The sequence below is a fragment of the Zalophus californianus genome, chromosome 11 (genome assembly GCF_009762305.2).
Source record: "Zalophus californianus isolate mZalCal1 chromosome 11, mZalCal1.pri.v2, whole genome shotgun sequence".
Classification (NCBI taxonomy): Eukaryota; Metazoa; Chordata; class Mammalia; order Carnivora; family Otariidae; genus Zalophus; species Zalophus californianus.
Window position 1 is genome coordinate 65132626 of NC_045605.1, and position 20399 is coordinate 65153024.

The 20399-nt window shown below is 41.0% G+C and overlaps 1 protein-coding gene across 3 annotated transcripts in view; it reads left to right on the forward strand.

The window, feature by feature from the left end:
• Positions 1-20071, forward strand: part of SWAP70 (switching B cell complex subunit SWAP70) — a 75804-nt gene extending 55733 nt beyond the window's left edge. For all 3 annotated transcript variants that reach the window (XM_027579965.2, XM_027579967.2, XM_027579968.2), the window contains 9 exons: positions 998-1225; positions 3687-3833; positions 4984-5092; positions 7425-7606; positions 14429-14536; positions 16075-16241; positions 18246-18444; positions 19343-19439; positions 19773-20071. In XM_027579965.2, coding sequence (XP_027435766.1) covers positions 998-1225; positions 3687-3833; positions 4984-5092; positions 7425-7606; positions 14429-14536; positions 16075-16241; positions 18246-18444; positions 19343-19439; positions 19773-19879 — 1344 coding nt within the window. In that variant the 3' untranslated portion in view covers positions 19880-20071. The remainder of the gene's footprint in view (positions 1-997; positions 1226-3686; positions 3834-4983; positions 5093-7424; positions 7607-14428; positions 14537-16074; positions 16242-18245; positions 18445-19342; positions 19440-19772) is intronic.
• Positions 20072-20399: the final 328 nt, after the last annotated feature.

The following is a 20399-nucleotide window of genomic DNA, read 5'->3' on the forward strand; positions in this document are numbered from 1 at the left end:
CAAAACATTTGTCTTTATTGTAGGTGAACTCAAATATTTTCATTCCATTAAGGAAAATGGTGTTTACTACCTAATACATTGGTTTTATATTGGGTTGGGTCATAACCTACAGTTTGAAAAACACTGATCTAGGGAAGTGAAAACGGTAGGTTTTTATCACTGATTTGGTATAAAGGAGCGGGGAACAAGGATTAGCATGGGTGAGTGGTGGTGTTCGCAGCTGAAACCAATAATAGAAGGGGAAGCCGTTTGGAAGCTTGAGGTGATTCATTCATTTTTGGACATGGTGAATTCAAGAGTGTGTAGGAAACCCAGGCTTTCTAGAAAGTAAGATACTGATTTTTCATTCAGTGAGTATTACTGCCTCACTGTTTTGTTCACCTGCTGCTATTTCAATAGCAACATTTTCTACTGTTTTTCTACACAAAGATGTGTGTTTCAGGATTTAATAAACTCTTCCAGCCCGGGCTAGGAATTCAGCCATTGTTGCCAACATTGTCAATGTTATAATGGGAGGAAGCATCATAACTTTCAAATAATTGGCTTATGTGGAAAATTTGTAAATTGAGGACTAACTTGTACATACTACTTTGAGATGCTTATTTCATTTAGTACTTGCATGTTAGTTCAGTAAGATCAATATTCTGGTATATTGAAATATTTATCCAACAGAGAGTAATCCAGTCACATCAGTTTGTGTATGATACTATATGTGTACAGTTTGCTTTAGTTCTGCATACAGATATACTATACTATTAGAGGGTTATCAGTTTTTGATTCCTTTACTTGTTCTATAAGGTTAATATAGGACCAGAGGCATTTTATCCATGTCTTTCTCCCTGATAATATCATAATTATTTAAAGATATGCTTTTGTAACTAGAAAAGAAAATTTCCTAAGTTGACCATATCAGTGTAAATAACATAGATACATACCTAAGTTTAAAAGTTATTTTTTTTTACTAGGAATTATTGCTTTTACATTTTTCTTTGTACAGATTGAATACTTGCTTAAGAAACTTACAGAAGTTATGGGAGGAGGTTGGCAGCAAGAACAGTTTGAACATTATAAAATCAACTTTGATGACAGTAAAGATGGCCTTTCTGTGTGGGAACTGATTGAGCTTATTGGAAATGGACAGTTCAGCAAAGGCATGGATCGGCAGACAGTGTCCATGGCGATTAATGAAGTCTTTAATGAGCTTATATTAGATGTGTTGAAACAGGTAAGAGTGCTGTCTCCGCACCTTTAGAATTTGACATGTTTGAAATAAGATATTTTCATCGGGCATAAGTCATTTATACTTTTACACTGATTTAGAACAGGAATATGGTTTCTTATTTTCCCAGTCTTGTATTAGGCTCTAATTTTAAAAAAATTACTGGTACAATTTTGAAGTACCCTTAAGCATTGGGAAATTACTATTTTGAAAGAACTGTTTAAATGACCACATTTTAAACTATTTTTAAAGTACTTTCATGTTGTGTACAGCCATATTTGTTGATCTGAAAGATCCTCATGGCATATCGTTCAGAGAAAAAAACAGGTTATTGAACAGGAAGTATCTTGCAACCCCTTTCATGAAATGTGATACACGTTTGTAGGGCTATCTGGAAGGATGGTTCCCAAAGTTGCCTCTGGATTGTGGGATTTCTGTAAATTTTATTTTCTTCTTTATTCCTTTCTTGTTATTGGACTTAGTACTTTATAGGATTCTATACATGAATGTATGTATATGATTATATATTTTTATAAAATCAGAAAAATACCCTTACTTTTGGGAGAAAAATACCTTTATTTAGCAAAATTGCATTTATTTTATTAGATTATGACCTGCATAGCATATGATATACATATGGGAAGCTTAATGCTTGTTAAATAGAATTTATATATATTTTTAGTGGATCTTTCCGATTTCTTAATTACTATACTGAATAATAACTCCCAAGTTGGGGTTTCCTTACTTTGGTCCTTTATTAACTAAGCAGGTGATGTTGTTGTCTTTGCTTTTTCCCTAATTGAGCCCATCAAGAAACATTAATTGAGGTTCATTTGTGTAGGTTTTTAGTGCTAAAAAGAAGTGTGAGACATGGTCTCTGTCTAAAGACTTCTAGGCCCACCAGATGGCAGGATAATTGGACTACAGATGAATTTCAGTATGAGATAGCTTTTATTTCAATGTCCAAGGATTAGGAAACTGAACAAGTATATGATTAGAACCTGACATAATAATCAAATGATACAGCAAGGTAATAAATATTTAATGATAATATATAGTCTACTCTAGGCTATCAGCACTTACACATTTAATATTTAAAATGTTAGCTATTCTTGGGGCTCCTGGGTGGCTCAGTCGGTTAAGCGTCTGGCTCTTGGTTTTGGCTCAGGTCATGATCTTGGGGTGGTGAGATTGGGGTGGTGAGACTGAGCCCCACGTTGGGCTCTGTGCTCCGTTGGGATTCTCTCTCCCTCTTCCCACCCTCTGCCCACCCACTCACGTGCGTGAGCAGTCTCTCTCTCAAATAAAAAAATAAATCTTAAAAAAAAATGTCAGCTATTCTCAAACAACCCTGAAAGGCTTGGCCTATAATAATATGTCATTTTGCTTAAGTAAAGATATGAATTGTACACCTTTGTGATTGATATGTGGGAAGGAAGTATAGGCCTAGAAGTGTGAGTGTAGAAGCTACATTTAGAAGCCAGAATCCTAACTGCTAGTTCTTTTCTGTTCATCTGGAGCAGAATTCTTCCTCCAGAATAGTGAGTGAGAGGTCAGGTAGAAGGGTAGGTTGGTGCCAGAAGGTGATTGGTTAAAAGGTACATTTGACCAAGTTTAACATTTTCATTGATTGAGGTTTTAATTTACTGAGAATCACTATCGGGGTTTTGTGTATGTGTTTTAATCAGAATAGACAGGATAGTATAGTGAACTCCCATATACCATTCATCCAGCCCCAGTAACCACTAACACATGGTTGATCCTACACTTCCTACTTTCTCCTCTCCTGTATCTTGAAACAATCCCAGACTTTTTTTTTTTTTTAAGATTTTATTTATTTGTCAGAGAGGGAGAGTGAGAGCGAGCAAGCACAAGCAGGGGGAGTGGCAGGCAGAGGGAGATGCAGGCTCCCTGCTGAGCAGGGAGCCCTATGCAGGACTTGACTGAGCCACCTTGGCGTCCCCGACATTTCATTTTATCTATAAATATTTCCATAGGTATCCCCAAAAGATAAGGAATTTTAGGGGCACCTGGATGGCTCAATCTAAGTGTCCAACTCTTGATTTCGGCTCAGGTCATGATCTTAGGGTCATGAGATTGAGCCCCATGTCAGGCTCCGTGCTGGGTGTGGAGCCTGCTTAAGACTCTCTCTCCGTCTCTTTAAGAAAAAAAAAAAAGGAATTAAAAAAAAATCACAATGATTTTAGCACCAGGAGTTCTAAGACAACGTATATAGCATTGGGGGATGGAGAGTGGGGTGGACTGTTGTCTCTGCAGGTCCAGAATTATGTGTAAACTTTTGTATGCATGTATTTGACTGGCTTTAGTACCCCTGGCCATCATAGGTCCTCAGTGGGTTCATGATCCACAAAGGTCAAGAACCACTTATACTCATGTATTCAAGGAAGAGATATCAGCTCTAATAAGTAAAAGGCCAGGCATTTATATCAGATTTAATCTTTCATAGGGTTACATGATGAAAAAAGGCCATAGACGGAAAAACTGGACTGAACGCTGGTTTGTACTAAAACCCAACATAATTTCTTATTATGTGAGTGAGGATCTGAAAGATAAGAAAGGAGACATTCTCTTGGATGAAAACTGCTGTGTGGAGGTAAGCCTCTAGTTACCTCTTTCTGATGCTGCCCCCTGCTGCTCAAGTCTTTTATCTTGCTTCTAGGCTTTAGAACCTTAAAATAATCTTAAAATTAACATTTCTAAAAATAGTATAGGCATACAGTTACTAGACTTTCTGAACCAAAAACCAAAGATACCTGACAGAAGTTTTTTGTAATGTGAATTTATTTTGTCTCATGAACAAAGTATAGGAATTAAGTCAGATTTATTTGAACATTTAAGGAAACATTTATTGAATAAAATGGAGTTACAAAAAAGAAAGCCAGAAAATATTCAGGAAGACAGTGTTTGAAATCATGAATATATGGGGAAATCTGGGCCATTTTGAGTACAGTAAATAAAACTAAAGAAAATACGAGCAGTATCTTTGAATATTTTAGGTGATTTTCAGGACACCTTATTCATTGCTGTTAATTCTGTAAAGAAGTGTAGTCTTCAGGAAACATAAATTTTGAGTTTTTAATTTATATCTGAACTATCATCACATCTGTATTTGATGAAGAACATGTAAAATACCTAAAATCTTGCTCATAAATGAGAATGTATTTTGATGGATGAAATAGTGTACATATACTGATGTCTCGGGGTGTGCACTGCCTACTAAGGGGTCTTCTTAGATTCAGCTAAACATGGAGACTCACGAGATTACCATAGACCATACCAGTCTACTTAAGGATATAGGACAGGAGCCATAGCTTGCTAGCAATAACAGCCCAAGTGCACAGAGAGTGGATCTGCATCAGGTGGATGTGGGAATCACCCTGGCTTAGTAGCCTCATAGCGCATTGGAATCAATACCTGTTGTAACGACGTGGATATACCTTCCAGGGTTCCTGTAAGGGGTGTGCTCACATACAAGAGTCACTGTGCTCAGGAAGCCAAAGCATGGTGTCCCCATCAGGTGTTGGTGGTTCTCGCAGTCCAGATGAAGTATACTAATCAGGGGTCATTGTTACCATAGGTAATGTTGCCTAGAGAATAGCATTTTGTAAATCAGAAATATGCTCTTATAGATATTTTTCATTGACATTGAATTTCAGCCAGATTTGTATAAATAATTCAGATTAAATTAAATTTAAATGCTTAAAAATAAAATTTTAAAAAACCGATTTTGCTTTCTGTGTTAGTCCTTGCCCGACAAAGATGGGAAGAAATGCCTTTTTCTCATAAAATGTTTTGATAAGACCTTTGAAATCAGTGCCTCAGATAAGAAGAAGAAACAGGAGTGGATTCAGGGTAAGGCAGTTTTTATTATTTGTCATGATATAACTTGAGAGCTCTGACTTTGTATTTTTAATCTCATTAGAGATACTAAAGCATTGTTCCCTCATTGTAGTTATTTCTGCATGCAGCATAATAGCTAAAAGAAAAACAAATTGAGAGGAGTTCCCAAATTTTTCATCAGTTTCATTTGCGTAATGAACTTGTGGGAAAATTATAAACTGGACATTTTAAGTTTTATTCACTTTTACTATTTAAAGAGAATGGAATTTCCCCTTTTAAGGACTATGAAGAATTTTGAAGTGACTATCTTGAATTTTTAGTAATACAGAAAACAAAAGAGGAATAATGCAATCACTTTTGAATATTTCCAGTAATTTTTAAGATCTGTTATTTTCACAAGAAATCACTAGTTTCAAATAATTATTTCAAGAACATAAACTTTTGATTTAATAACTTTTAAACTTTTAAACTGATTATTCTAAAATTAGTAAAGAATGAAACACTACATAGATTTTTTTTTTTAAATCATGAAAGGGGCTTCTGAATATGATATTCTTGACATAAGTAAAATTATGTTATACTGAAAATTGTCATTTTGATGTGGCTTAAGATTTTGAAGCAAGTGCACCTAGGTTTGTATCCTCTTTCCTGGGTCACTTGAGTTGAATTATGAATTTTGTAGCTGTTTTTCCTCTTGTGTAGAATGGGGATAATAATAGTACTTACCTCTCAGGGCACCTGGGTGGCTCATTTGGTTAAGCATCTGTCTTCGGCTCAGGTTTTGATCTCAGGGACCTGGGATCAAGCCCCACATGGGGCTCCTTACTCAGTGGGGAGCCTGCTTCTCCCTTTCCTCCCTGCTCATGCTCTCTCTCACTACCTCTCTCTCGAATAAATAAAATCCTTTTTTTTTAAAAAGACTTTATTTATTTGACAGAGAGAGACCCAGCGAGAGAGGGAACACAAGCAGAGGGAGTGGGAGAGGGAGAAGCAGGCTTCCTGCTGAGCAGGGAGCCCAACGTGGGGCTCGATCCCAGGACCCTGGGATCATGACCTGAGCCAAAGGCAGACGCTTAATGACTGAGCCACCCAGGCGCCCCTCAAATAAATAAAATCTTAAAAAAAAAATAGTACCTATCTCTCAAGGTTTTTGTGAGTGTTAATAATTAGATAATGAAAATATACTTGCACATTTTAAAAATGGCACATCATTGCAAAAATGTGATAGATTGTAGACAACCTAAATGTCCATTAATGGCAAAATGGTTGAATAAATGATAGAAGAAACTCAATGGGGTTCTGTACAGTACTTGTATATAATTATTTATTCATTTATTTATTTTAAAAGATTTTATTTATATATTTGAGAGAGAGTGTGTGAGCGAGAGCATGAGCAGGCGGAGGGAGAAGCAGACTCCCCGCTGAACAGGGAGCCCGATTGGCGCTCGATCCCAGGACCTTGGGATCATGACCTGAGCTGAAGGCAAACGCTTAACTGACTGAACCACCCAGGTGCCCTGTATAATGCTTTATATATTGATATGGAAAGCTCTCCAAGATATAGTAAGTGAAAAAAACCAAGGCTCAGAAGAGTGTATTATGTCAAAAGAAGGTGGAGGATGTATATACATATTTATTTGTATATGCTTAAAATATCTTTGGAAAAGACAAGAAACTGTTAGCATTAGTTGGTAGTGGAGAGGGGAAGCCAGTACTTGGGCGTAGGAGCAGGAGGGAGACTTTTCCTATATGTCTTTTCATGCTTTTGAATTTGAACCATGTGAAAGTAATAGCTGTTCAAAAAATTAAAATTAATTCAAATAATCAGGAAGATACATAAAAATTAGATAATGCATGTAAAGGGTATACATATAGCAAGTATTCAATAAATGGTAGCTACTCTTAACCATCTCAGGAAGGAAGTGTATAAGGGTATGGTTTCAGAAGGCATAGATAAGGGCAGACTAAACCCAGCATGTAGCAAATCAGATATTAAGAAGTTTGAATCTCAACTCTTACTATGTCTTGTTCTTATTTGGCCTTTTGAGAAATATAGAGAAGGGAATTGAAAGTGTTGTAAGTTCTTCAAATGTGTGCGATATTCCTGAATCAAGTATCTATTTAAGCACAGATACGCAGTTGTGGAATTTTGGAGTTGGAAGGGACTCCAGAGATCACATTTAGAGATGAGACTGATGCTGCAGGTTATGACTTACGTAAGGTCACACCAGTACTTAATGGCAGAATCAGAATCTACACTGGGTCTCTGGTTTTCTTCCCAGTATGCCATCTGCATACGAAGAATAAACAGTCTGTCCCTTTTTCTGTCCTACGCCTTTTATAGCCATTCATTCTACTATCCATCTGTTGAAGTTGGGCAGCCCCCCACCACATAAAGAAGCCCGCCAGCGTCGGAAAGAACTCCGGAAGAAGCTTCTGGCTGAACAAGAGGAACTGGAGCGACAGATGAAGGAGCTCCAGGCTGCCAACGAAAACAAGCAGCAGGAGCTGGAGACCGTGAGGAAGGTGGGAATGGACACTGGGCTGGGGGAGGGCTCTCTGTTTCATTGCAGGAGCCACAGCTACCTTACTTACAAGCTTTGGGCCCACCAAGACCAGCTGCATGCAGTTTTAGAGAGATGTTTTGGTAAATTGTTTTCTCAGGAAGTGTATCTAGATTACTGAGTGAGACATCCTGGTTTTCCCAGCCTTGGAAGTATGAGGGTCTCAGGTCAGCAAGGCATTTCATTGACTGGAAAAGAACATTTATAAGAATGGTGAGCACAGTTGAATTTTGTCAGATAAAGATGAGAAATTTTATTCCCCTAAGGATGTCAAGGTCATTTTTGGTGACCTGGGCAGGGTGTGTTGCTTTTTTAGTTTTTCCCCCTCTTAGCTCCCATCTTTACTCCTGAGTACCCTTAGTATAGAGCTGTGGGTCTCACTGTTCAGAGTCAAAGATAAGTCTGGGTCGGTTTCTCCTTCCACCTCTGGGCTAGGAGGTCAAGTACCATAGATTGTATAGGATAATTGACATTCGTTGGGAAACCTTGTTGCTCAGTTGTATCATGGTTCTGGGGGTGGGAGTCGGTCTTTGGTGTCTGGGCACCATCCTTAGTTGGGATGGATTGAGCCTGTCTGCCTTGAGTCAGTGAGCACCTGCTTAACTACAAGATCCAAGACCCTTTTGTGTCTCCTCTGTAGCACCTTTGCCTTGGGGTATTGGAGATGCTCACAGTATAAGCCCCCACATTCCTGGTGGGGTTCTCCCTTTGCAGTCCATGGAAATGCCACACTTTGTGCTGACATCCTCTGAGTTAGACTCAAAGAATTTTCTAATACTTTTATAACCTTAGGAATTATGTGGGCATACGATATTAGAAACAGTTTTTCCTATCCAGCATACCTACTTTCTTTTCTTTTTTTTTAAATTTTTTATTTAAATTCAATTTAGTTAACATACAGTATATTATTAGTTTCAGTATATTATTAGTTAACATACAGCATATTATTTCTATATATTATTAATATACAGTATATTAGTTTCAGTATGAGTTTCAGTTATTATCAGTATATTATTAGTGATTCCTTAGTTGCATATAATACCCAGTGCTCATTATATCAAATGCCCTCCTTAATGCCTGTCACCCAGTAACCACATCCCCTCACTCACCTCCTCTCCAGCAACCCTGTTTGTTTCCTATAGTTAAAAGTCTGATGATTTGCCTCCCTCTCTGTTTTCATCTTGTTTTATTTTTCCTTCCCTTCCTCTGTGTTTATCTGTTTTCTTTCTTAAATTCCACATGAATGAAATCATATGGTGTTTGTCTTTCTCTGACTTATTTTGCTTAGCATAATACCCTCTAGTTCCATCCATGTCGTTGCAGATGTCAAGATTTCATTCTTTTTGATTGCTGAGTATATATATACACCACATCTTTATTCATTCATCTGTTGATGGGCTCTTTCCATAGTTTGGCTATTGTGGACATTGCTGCTATAAACATTGGGGTACATGTGCCCCTTCAAATCACTGTTTGTATCCTTTGGATAAATACCTAGGAGTGCAATTGCTGGAGGGTAGTTCTACTTTTAACTTTTTGAGGAACCTCCATACTGTTTTCCAGAGAGTATACCTACTTTCTAAAAGCAGCTCTTCAGGTCTTGTTGTTCTTCCTCCTGAATCACTTTTGCATCTTGTCTTTCTGCTGTAATACATTTTCTTTAAATCTCCCATAATAGGCTAGGATGAGCACCTGTGGTATGTGATCACTGCTTCCTTCATCCACTGTACACATGGCAGTAGTGGGTGTTATAAGAATGGAGTGGAAATCTGGGCTTGTTGTCCTTCTTTCATAATTTTTAAAAATTGTGCAAGAGGTCCTACAGAAGAGAGTATGAAAGATTGTATACAAAGCATCATAAAGTGAATACCCCTGAAACTACTACCCAAGTTAGGATAGAGTATTGCCGATACTTGAAAGTTCTGGTGTCCTTTTTTCTTTTGTTTTAGTTTTTTAGTAGTTTACAAACAGTAAGATTCATGGTTTATGTATAGTTGTATGAGTTTTTACATGTGTCTAGATTCTTGTAACTAGCACAGACAGAATGCAGAACAATTCTAATGCTCCAAAGAATTTCCTCACACTGCCCCCTGTACTCAGATTGTCTACTAATCCCTAACCCCCAGCAACCACTGATCTATTCTCTGTTGCTATATTTTTGCCTTTCCCAATTGTCATATAAATGGAATTGCACAGTATGTAAGTTTTCAAGACTGGGTTCTTTGACTTAGCATCATGCATTTGAGATTCATCCATCTGGCATCTTTTTGAACCTTTAGACTCTTTTAAACTCTGCCTCCCATGAGCATGTAGATGGCCTGTTCTGCTTTATGTGAATGTATGGTCAGAGCTGACAAGGCCTAGGCCAAACTAGACAGCTTTCCTCCTATCTAGTTTTAGTTAAGCAACTGATTTGGGATTTGACAAGTGTTGAGACATTATTATAGATCCCTTAATAATCTTTAATTTTCTTTTTCTTGTTAAGTAAAATTCATCCTAATTTTTCATTAAAGCATATTTAGAAAAAAACTGCTTAGATGAATCTTTTAATCACCTGGAATTCGATAACATTTGTGGGTTTTGTAAGACTTGATTGGCCTCATTTAATTTGGAAGAAGGAACAAGAAATCTGTAGTTTTTGTAAATTAATACATATCTTTAAAGGGATTACCCACATTTTTTTTTTGAAAAAAGAGTTTATTTTTGTAGAGCACTTTTAAGTTCACAATAAAATTAAAAGGAAGATGCGGAGATTTCCCATATACCTCAGTGTCAACACACGCAGTCTCTCTTGGTATCAGCATCCCCTTCCAGAGTGGTACACTTGTTAAAATTGATGAATCTACACTGACACTCATAGCACCCAAAGTCCATAGTTTACCTAAGGTTCATGCTTGGTGTTTTGCTTTCTATGGGTTTGGACAAATGTATAATGACATGTATTTACCATTAGAGTATCATTCAGGCTTATTTTCACTTCCTTAAAAATCCTCTGTGCTCTACCTATTCATCCCCCTCCTCTCCCAAATAACTTTTATTTCTACTTTGGTTTCTTTAAAAAAAAATCTAATCTTTTGTATAGGTAATATAATCATATGGTTCAAAAATTTAAATTATATAAAAGAATAAATCCCACTTGATCATGGTGTATGATCCTTTTAATGTATTGTTGAATTTGGTTTGCTAATATTTTATTGAGGATTTTTGCATCTGTGTTCATCAGGGATGCTAGCCCCTATTTTTCTTTTCTTGTGTCTGGTTTTGGTATAAGGGTAACACTGGCCTCATAAAATGAGTTTGGAGGAATTCCCTCCTCTTCTGTTTTTTTTTTTTTTTTTTTAAAGTTTGAGAAGAACAAATATTAATTCTTCTTTGAATGTGTGGTAGAATTCACTAGTGAAGCTGTCTGGTCCTGGACTTTTTTTTGTTGGGAGTTTTTTGATTACTGATTGAATCTCCTAGTAATCAAATTGGTTGTATGTTTTTAGGAATCTATAAATTTCTTCTAGGTTGTCTGCTTTGTTGGTGTGTAATTGTTCATAATAGTCTCTTATGATCCTTTGTTTTTGTGGTATCCTTTGTAACATCTCTTTCATTTATTATTTGAGTCCTCTTTTTTCCTTGGTGAGTCTAACTAAAGGCTTGTCAATTTGTTTATCTTTTCTAAGAACGAGTTTGGTTTCATTGATCTTCTCTCGTCTTTTGGTCTCTTTTATTTACTTCTGCTCCAATCTTTGTTACCTCCTTCCTTCTACTAACTTTGGGCTTCATTTTCTTCATTTTCTTTCCTTGAGTATAAAGTTAGGTCATTTGAGACTTTTGTTTCTTTCTTAATTTCTTTCTTTCCTTTTTTTTAAAGATTTATTTGAGAGAGAGCGAGTCTGAGCAGGGGGTAGGGAGAGCAGGAGGGGGGAATGAGAATCCCAAGCAGACTGTCTGCTGAGCACAGAGCATGATGCAGGGCTTGATGCCATGACCCTGAGATCGTGACCTGAGCCAAAACCAAGAGTTGGATGCTTAACCAACTGTGCCACCCAGGTGCCCCTGAGACTTTTGTTTCTTGAGGTAGGCATTTATAGCTAAGAACTTCAGTCTTAGAACTGCTTTGGCTGCATCCTGCAAATTTTGGTACGTTATATTTCCACTTTTGTTTGTCTCAGAGTATTTTTTATTTGTCTTTTGACCTATTGGTTGCTCAGCAGCATGTTGTTTAGTCTCCACAAATTGTGAATTTTCTGGTTTTCTTTGTGGAGTTGCTAGTTTCATATGATTGTGGTTGAAAAGATGCTTGATAACGATTTCAGTCCTCATAAATTTATTAAGACTTGTTTTGTGGCCCAACATGTGATCTTCCTGGAAAATGTTCCTTGTGTACTTGAGAAGAATATGTATTCTTTTGCTTTTGGATGGAAATTTTTATATACATCATTGAGCCCATCTGGTCTAATGTGTTGTTTAAGGACCATGTTTCCGTATTGATTTTCTGTCTGGATGATATATCCATTGATGTAAGTGGGCTATTAAAGTCCCCTGCTATTATTGTATTGCTGAATATTTCTCCCTGTAGGTCTGTTAATTGCTTTATATATTTAGATGCTCCTATGCTGGATATTTAAATGTTATAAATGCTATATCTTCTTGTTGGATTGACCCCTTTATCATTATAAAACACCCATCTTTCCCTCTTATTACAGGCTTTGTTTTAAAGTCTGTTTGATATAAGTATAGGTATTCTAGCTTTCTTTAATTTACATTTGCATTGAATATCTTTTTCCATCCCTTCACTTTCAGTCTGTGTGTGTCCTTATATTTAACTGAGTCTCTTGTAGGCAGCATATAGACAGGTCTTTTTTTTTTAATAATGAGAAATTTTAAAAAAATTTTATTGATGTAATTCACATAGCATAAAATTACCATTTTAAAGTATACAATTCAGTGGATTGGGGTCTTTTAAAAAAAAATCTATTCAGCTACTCTTTTTTTTTTTTTTTAAAGATTTTATTTATTTATTTGACAGAGAGATAGCGAGAGCAGGAACACAAGCAGGGGGAGTGGGAGAGGGAGAAGCAGGCTTCCCGCGGAGCAGGGAGCCCGATGCGGGACTCGATCCCAGGACCCTGGGATCATGACCTGGGCTGAAGGCAGACGCTTAACGACTGAGCCCCCCAGGCGCCCTCAGCTACTCTGTCTTTTGATTGGAGAGTTTAGTCCATTTACATTTAAAGTTAATATTGGGTATGTACTTGTTGCCATTTTGTTAAATGTTTTCTGGCTGTTTTTGTATTTCTTCTGTTCCTTTCTTCTCTTTCCTCCTCTAAGGTTTGATGACTTTCTTTAGTGCTATGCTTTTATTTCTTTCTCTTTCTCTTTTGCATATTTAAAATAGGTTTTTGCTTTGTGATTACCATGAAGTTTACATATAACAACTTATACATGTAACACAATTTTAAGTTGATAACTTAAGTTTGATCCCATTCTAAAGCTCAACATTTGTCTTTTCCCCTCCCCAACATGTTATGCTTTTGATACCATATTTCACATTTTAAATTGTGTTTATCTACAAATCAGTATGATACAACCACATTGTAAAAATGAAGGATAAGAATTAAATGATCATCTCAATAGTTGGTAGAAAAACGTTTGACAAAATTTGACTTTGATTTAAAAACTCTCAACAAAGCAGGTATGGAGAGACTCTATCTCACCGTAATAAATGTCATGCAAAGCCCATAGCTAACATACTCAGTGGTGGAAAATTGAAAGCTTTTTCTCTAAGATCAGGAATAAGACAAAGATGCCTACTCTCACCACTTTTATTCAACATAGTGTTTGAAGTCCTAGCCAGAGCAATTAGGCAAGAAAAAGAAAGAAAAGACATCCAAATTGGAAGGTAAGAAGTAAAATTGTCACTATTTGCAGATGACATGATATTATATAGAGAGAAAACTGTTAGAACTAATAAACAAATTCAGTAAAATTACAGGATAAAAGATCAATATGCAAAAATCTGTTGTTTCTATACACTAATAATGGACTATCAGAAAGAGATATTAAGAGAACAATTCCAGGAGCACCTGGGAGGCTTACTCAGTTAAGCGTCTGCCTTCAGCTCAGGTCATGATCCCAGGGTCCTGGGATTGAGACCTGCATTAGGCTCCCTGCTCAGTGGGGAGCGTGCTTCTCCCTCTGCCCCTGCTTGTGCTGTCTCTCTCATAGGCTCTCTCTCTCTCTCTCAAATAAATAAATAAAAATCTTAAAAACAAAGAAACAAATAATGAATCATGGAACACTACATCAAAAACTAATGATGTAATGTACGGTGATTAACATAGCAATAAAAATTAGAAAAAGAAACAATGCCAGTCTGCTCTTGATGAACATTTGGTTTGTTTTTAATCTTTTGATTAAATAGGCAATGCTGCAGGGAATTATTTTGTTCTCTTTTTTTTTTAAAGATTTTATTTATTTATGTTTTAAAGGTTTTATTATGCCATAAACTCACTGTTCTTACTAAGATTTGGTAGATTTTTCTTGGATAAATGTTCTCCATTTGCTGTATGCTCTTAGGATAATTTCCAGGGACTTTAAATGGTTGTTTTGGGGGGTTTTTTGGAAATTATTTTCACTAGTTATGGGTGTTTTGCTGGGGGAATGGGTCCATGGAGTTCCTCATTGCCACCTCTGATAAGTCAAGCTCTGGTAAAAGTTTTAAGGAATAATGTGTGAAATGATATTCACTCTTAATATTTACTGCTTTTCTATGGGTGGGGTTTTGATTGGGTAGAAACTGGAAGAAGCAGCATCTCGCGCAGCAGAAGAAGAAAAGAAACGTCTTCAGACTCAAGTGGAACTACAGGCCAGGTTCAGCACAGAGTTGGAGCGAGAGAAGCTTGTGAGTGCCACACAGCTGGGAACCTGGGAACGCTGCTGCATTCGCTCACAGAGCCAGTCTGGGTGAAGGGGAAGGGGCCAAGGCCTGGGAGGCTGGAATGAGGCCATCTTCTCAGCTGGGCTCTGCTTCTGACTTGCAGTGGGCTCAGGGAAGTTCTGTGTTTCTTCATTCAGTATGGGTTCATTGAACACCTTCTCTGTGCCAGGTACTATGCCAAGGATATAAAGGTAAAAGACGTAAACCTTGCTTTCAGGACCCCAGAATAGAAATTCATGGAATGGGGTGATAAGTACTGTGGTTAGAGTGACTGTATGTCTTGGTTTGCTGGGATAGTCCTTGCCATCCTGTTATAATTATTAACAGCATTCCTTTTCCTTCTCAAAGAGTCCTGGCTTGGAAAATAAATAGCTGTGGAAAAAGTGAGCATGGGTTCCATGACATTTCTCTTCTGTAATGAGCACAGTGGGAGGTTCTGAGGTCATGAGAACATGTGAATTCTGGTCTTCTCCTCTTAGGAGCTCTGATTCATCTTAGAGGTTCCCATCCCCCAAGACACCCAAGAGCCAGGTTGCTGTAGGTGGTTAGCTAGTTCATTGGAACACAGGTCTTATGCGGAGTTGTAATGTGTGGCAGAGTACTGAGCCCATTGCCTATTAAACAGATGCTCGTGACATTTTTTAGTAACTTTTGGTTGCTGGGAGTCGAAACTGACAAGTTCGTGTTAGGAGAGAAAAGAACACAGGCAGGCAGACGTCGGGGGAAGGAGCGCTGCACTCACAGCCAGAAGATCTGGGTTCTTTCCTCTCTGCTCCTGCTTTTGAGCATGAGTTTTCTCTTTACATTGGAGGCGTTGTCATGTGATCTCTCATGACTCTTAAGAGGATGAAGTGAGCAGTGAGAATATTTTATAAACCGCAGACACATATGCTAATGTGTGTGCTATTACATTTAGATGTCCTTGTCTTTCAGTTTTTAAGGCAGAGATTCAAAACTGTTTAATATAGAAAGGAGAACCCATATACTTGTTAGGGTGCTAACTTGGGTGCTTGAGGCCCCCCGGGCTGGATATGCCCCAGGGAGGGAGAAGAGGGGCGAGGAGGCAGCCAGGTAAGAGGCGGCATCGCTGGCTGCGGGTTGGTCATTCCTTTACCCTTTGTTTTAACCCCCTGGCTGTTCTGACTGGGCAGAGGGTCATTCCTTTTAGAGAAGACTGTGGGTAAAGAGGTTGTGGCTTTTATAACAGAAAGGAATTTAAAGAGAAATTATTCAGGGAAACAGTATTTTCTTGAGTTGAATCTTTAAGTGTGGAGTGGAAGGGACGGAGCGCTCCCAGGGCAGGAATACAGCATGAGGGTTGTAGTTTGTGTCCGTGGACTCTGCGGGCAGTGCTGTCCTTCCTCCATCAGTTCTGGGAGCGCGGGACGGGGCCCTGCCCACCCTGCTGGGCTGCGGCCATTGTTCAGGATGGCAGAGCAGTGGGAGACTTTCCCTGAGGGTGAAGTCAGCCGGAGTTTAACATGACCCTTTTACACCATCAGATCAGACAGCAGATGGAAGAACAGGTTGCCCAGAAGTCCTCTGAACTGGAGCAGTATTTGCAGCGAGTCCGGGAGCTGGAAGACATGTACCTAAAGCTGCAGGAGGCCCTTGAGGATGAGAGACAGGCCCGGCAAGATGAGGAGACCGTGCGGAAGCTTCAGGCCAGGTGCCAGATCCGTTTGTATCCCTTGCCTTTATGTGCTTAGCTTGGGCTAATGTCGTTTCTAGGAATGACTAACGTTCTGGTGAAGAGGGAAGAGTGTCTGCCAGATTGGAGAGACCCTGGAGGCTTGGCTGGCCAACTTGTTTATTCTCAATCTAGGACCCTGGAGGACCCTGGCTTCTGGGGCTCTAGACAGGCCTTCCATCCATGTTAGAGCAGGCAGGTTGCCAGGCCTGAACACAGGCGTGAACCAAGGCTGAGCAGCCCAACCACAGCACGAACCAGGCCGTGGGGAGAGTCCCCTGAGGATGCCACTGAGGTCAGCATTGGCACCATGTGTTGGTAGTCACCATGGCTTCTGCTGTCACTCAGCACTGGATGTTGCCACCCCCAGCAAGATAAATCCTCCACTCTCTCTGCTCGTTTGTGTTGGTTGCTTCAGAGTCAGAATTTCAGAGCTAGTTCCTTCCTTGTGCATCTGCTTAGCCAAGCCCAGCTCAGGCTTCCACTGTGCCCTGGCCGCCAAAGGGCAGGAGGGCAGGGGTCTGGCCTGTGGCTTATGTAGTGGGAGATGGGCCCTGCTTCCCATCCAGACACCTATTGTGGCAGATTCCTTGGACACATGAAGGGGATTCAGACCGGGCAGGCTGAACACCGCAAATGTCCATTTCCCTTCCATACTCTTACCACTAGGATGAGGAAACAGACCTTTCCAGTCTCGTTCAGTGTTGTGTCATCAGTGCCTAGAAAAGCACACAGAGGGTGCATCATATATACACACTGAGTGAGTGGCTAAACACTGGTCACACCACATTTGCAGTGTTGTGTTCAGCTGTGGTTCTCACACTCCAGGAGCCATCTAAGGAGGAAGTGGATGGTCCTGTGTAGAACGAGGGGTAGTGGGTGGGAGAGCTCTTCCTAGTTGAGGAAGAACTTTCTACAGATGAGGCTGCCCATAAATAAACTCACCTGATTTGTGAAGCAGTGGGCGGCCCATCCCCCAGAGGGTTTGAGAACAGTCGGATAACCACCCTGCAGGGTGTCATAGAGGGAGTTCTTGTAGTGGGGGCGGCTGCGGGTGGTGACATGAGGCCGTCTGGTCCGTTGCTTGCTTTGTTCCTTCTGTCGTTGGCTTTGGAAGAGCGTGCTGGTGGCCGGGCCACTGGGGGTGTGTCGGGCCCCGGGCCGGCATCTAACTGCACCATCTGTACTTTGGATACAGGTTTGGGCTGTACGTGAGTTTATTTAAATGCCTCCGTACCTGGATATTCTTAGACAGGTAGCCTGTTACTCAGAGATGACTTTTTGGAGTCACACAAACCTTGGTGAAAATCCACTACTGCCTGTAAACATACTTATAAACATTCTGGTTTTTATTGCTTCACCTGGAGGGATGATAATACCTTGCAGAATTGATGGGTTAGCAGTCATGAAATCAAGGATCTAACATGTAGTAATTGTTCAATAAGTGGTATCTGATTTATTCTGCCTTCTGTTGGCTCCTTCTTCCCTCGCCTTCACTAGTTTGTTAGCTTTGTCCTTGGTAATAGGTTTGTACTAGATGAGAAATGTTTTAATGTCCTAGCAACCAGGCAAGTTTCCAAACTTGGCCCTCCCACCTGCCAAGTGAATGACCTGGTATAGGTCACTTAGCTTTTGTGCCTTTCTTCATCGTTGAACTATGAATGTTGATAGCACTTAAGTTTATTGTGAGGATTGATTGGGGAAATACATTTAGCTCTTGGCTAAATACAGTTAGTTTGTGTGCATGTTAAACCTCTCATAAATGTTGTTTTTATTTTAATTTGTTTTCAACAAAGGGTGCAACAGAGAGGAGCTGGACAGGACATGTGGGTCGCCTTAACCAGCTTTGTGAATATGGGCCTCTGTGGCTCCTCGTTTCTTCCTTGCGAAATGAGGGGGGTGGATGAGATGACCTCAGGGGCCCCCGCCTCTGCTGCGGTGGGGAGCCCAGGCAGGTTTGATCCTGGGCTGCCTGTGTCGCAGGTTGCTAGAGGAAGAGTCTTCCAAGAGGGCTGACCTGGAGAAGTGGCACCTGGAGCAGCAGCAGGCCATTCAGGCGAGCGAGGCGGAGAAGCAGGGGTTGGAGAGCGAGCGCAGCGCGAAGGAACGGGCGCTTCAGGAGGCCATGGAGCAGCTGGAGCGGCTGGGGCGTGAGCGGAAACAGGCGCTGGAGCAGTACGAGGTGACCACATAGGGCCTGCATGCGCATCAGTCAGGCTTTAAAAACAAGCCACTCATATAACGCTCTCTGTTAACTGACTGGACTAGGTGCTGAGGTGCACCAGGTCAGTCCAGTCCAGAGGCACGGTAACTGGAACGGGGGCAGTCTGATAGAGGCAGTTATGAGCCATAACGAGGGGATTACCTGCTACGCAGTAAAGAAGACTATTAGGCTGCAGCAACGGCTGGGGCAGGAAGCAGCCCGTGCCTCGGAGACTGAGGCAGGGCTCGCAGAGAGGGAACACAGCTGGGAGAGGGTCCCCCTTGCCCCTTGCCCCTTCTGCCCATGGCTGTGATCCTGGCCTCCTTGGAGAGGGCATGGCCCTGGCCCCCTGGACGCCAGAAGAGCTATGACTGGGAGGCTGTCCTCTGGGCACCGGGATGAGCACCTGCCCCCCCCCCCCCCCCCCCCCCCCCCCCCCCCGCAGAAGCTGCTGAGAAGAGCGGCCGGTTCTCAGCCACTGAGCAGGGTCCAGTGGGACCTGGAAGCAAAGCCCCTTCCTCCAGTGTCCCTTCAGTGCCCTCTACTGACGAAGCTTAGGTGGTGCCAGCAGGCGAGGAGAGTTCCTCTCAGTCACATGCCAGGCGGCAGGGGGGGGCATTTGGAGCCGAGGGGTGATGCACCGTGATGCGCACCAGGATCTCACACATTCGTGCGGAGCAGTGCGAGTCGGTCCTCTGGCTGACCTCGGGCAGGTTACTCAAGCTCTGCACATCTGGTTTCCACATTTGTAAAAACGGGGGTGGCTGGGAGGATTTCTTGGGATAACCCACAAGCATAGAGTAAGCACCTAATCATTTTTATTTGGTTCTTAAACTCCCATTGTGTTTGCATAGTCCAAAATCTGCTTCTGTTCCAGGATGTTAAGAAGAAGCTGGAGATGGCAACTAGTAAGACCAAGAGCTGGAAGGACAAAGTGGCCCAGCATGAAGGATTAATTCGATTGATAGAGCCAGGTAACATGCTCCTTGAAGTAATCAGATATTTTTCCAACTTATTTTTGTTTTATTTGTGTGTTCGAATTGTGCTAAAAATCTTCGTTAGCCCAAATATATAGAAACCAAGCTGTTTAGGGTCAATTTCTCTTGAATAACTCTCTCTGTAATAGATAAGAAGGCGCCCTTAATTCCCTTTGCATAAGCCTTCCGGTTTTTTTGGCTGGTATGACATTGACGGATATTCATCAGAGGAGAAATAAAGGAGAAAGTTACTGTTTTATCTGTGGGGAAACGCTTATGTTAACCAAAGGATATGGTACTTCTTGTATTTAATGTGTGTTTGTCCCTTAGGTTCCAAAAACCCTCACCTGATCACGAACTGGGGCCCCGCGGCTTTCACCCAGGCGGAACTGGAAGAGAGGGAGAAGAGCTGGAAGGGAAAGAAGAGCACCGAGTGAGGGAGTGAAGGGAGTGACGGGCGGCAGGGCCGTCGGTGCGTGTTGGCGTGTGTCTGGAAAGCTCGATGCTACAGGAACTGGCTTTGCTGCTTCTAACCTTCTTCCTCTGTGCCTCCTAGCAGGTCAACGTACTGAGGAAGACTTCTTATTTCTCTGCCTGAAAATAAGGGCTTACCTGAAAAAAAAAAAGTCGACACTATCAAGCTCTTTATTTACTCTTTCTTTGAAAACTTCAGCTTCTGAAAATTCCCTTTAGCTCCCTCAGGGCCTAGTGGGAAGCAGGCCGCACACGGACACGCCGTGCGGGGGAGGGGGGGGGGTGCCGTCAGCTGCCGCGTGTGCGTCCCCGGAGGGATGGGGTCGGGGCCCCGGGGACGGCGCTCCTTCCTTGCCTGAGGCAGGCAGCATGTGCCTTTCTCCGAGCGCAGGCTTCTAAACTAGCCTGCCGGTCTGCCGGCCTGGGCGTGCTGGTGGCCGGGGAGGGGTGCTTGCGACCCCTTCTCCTGCAGAGCCGTCCCTG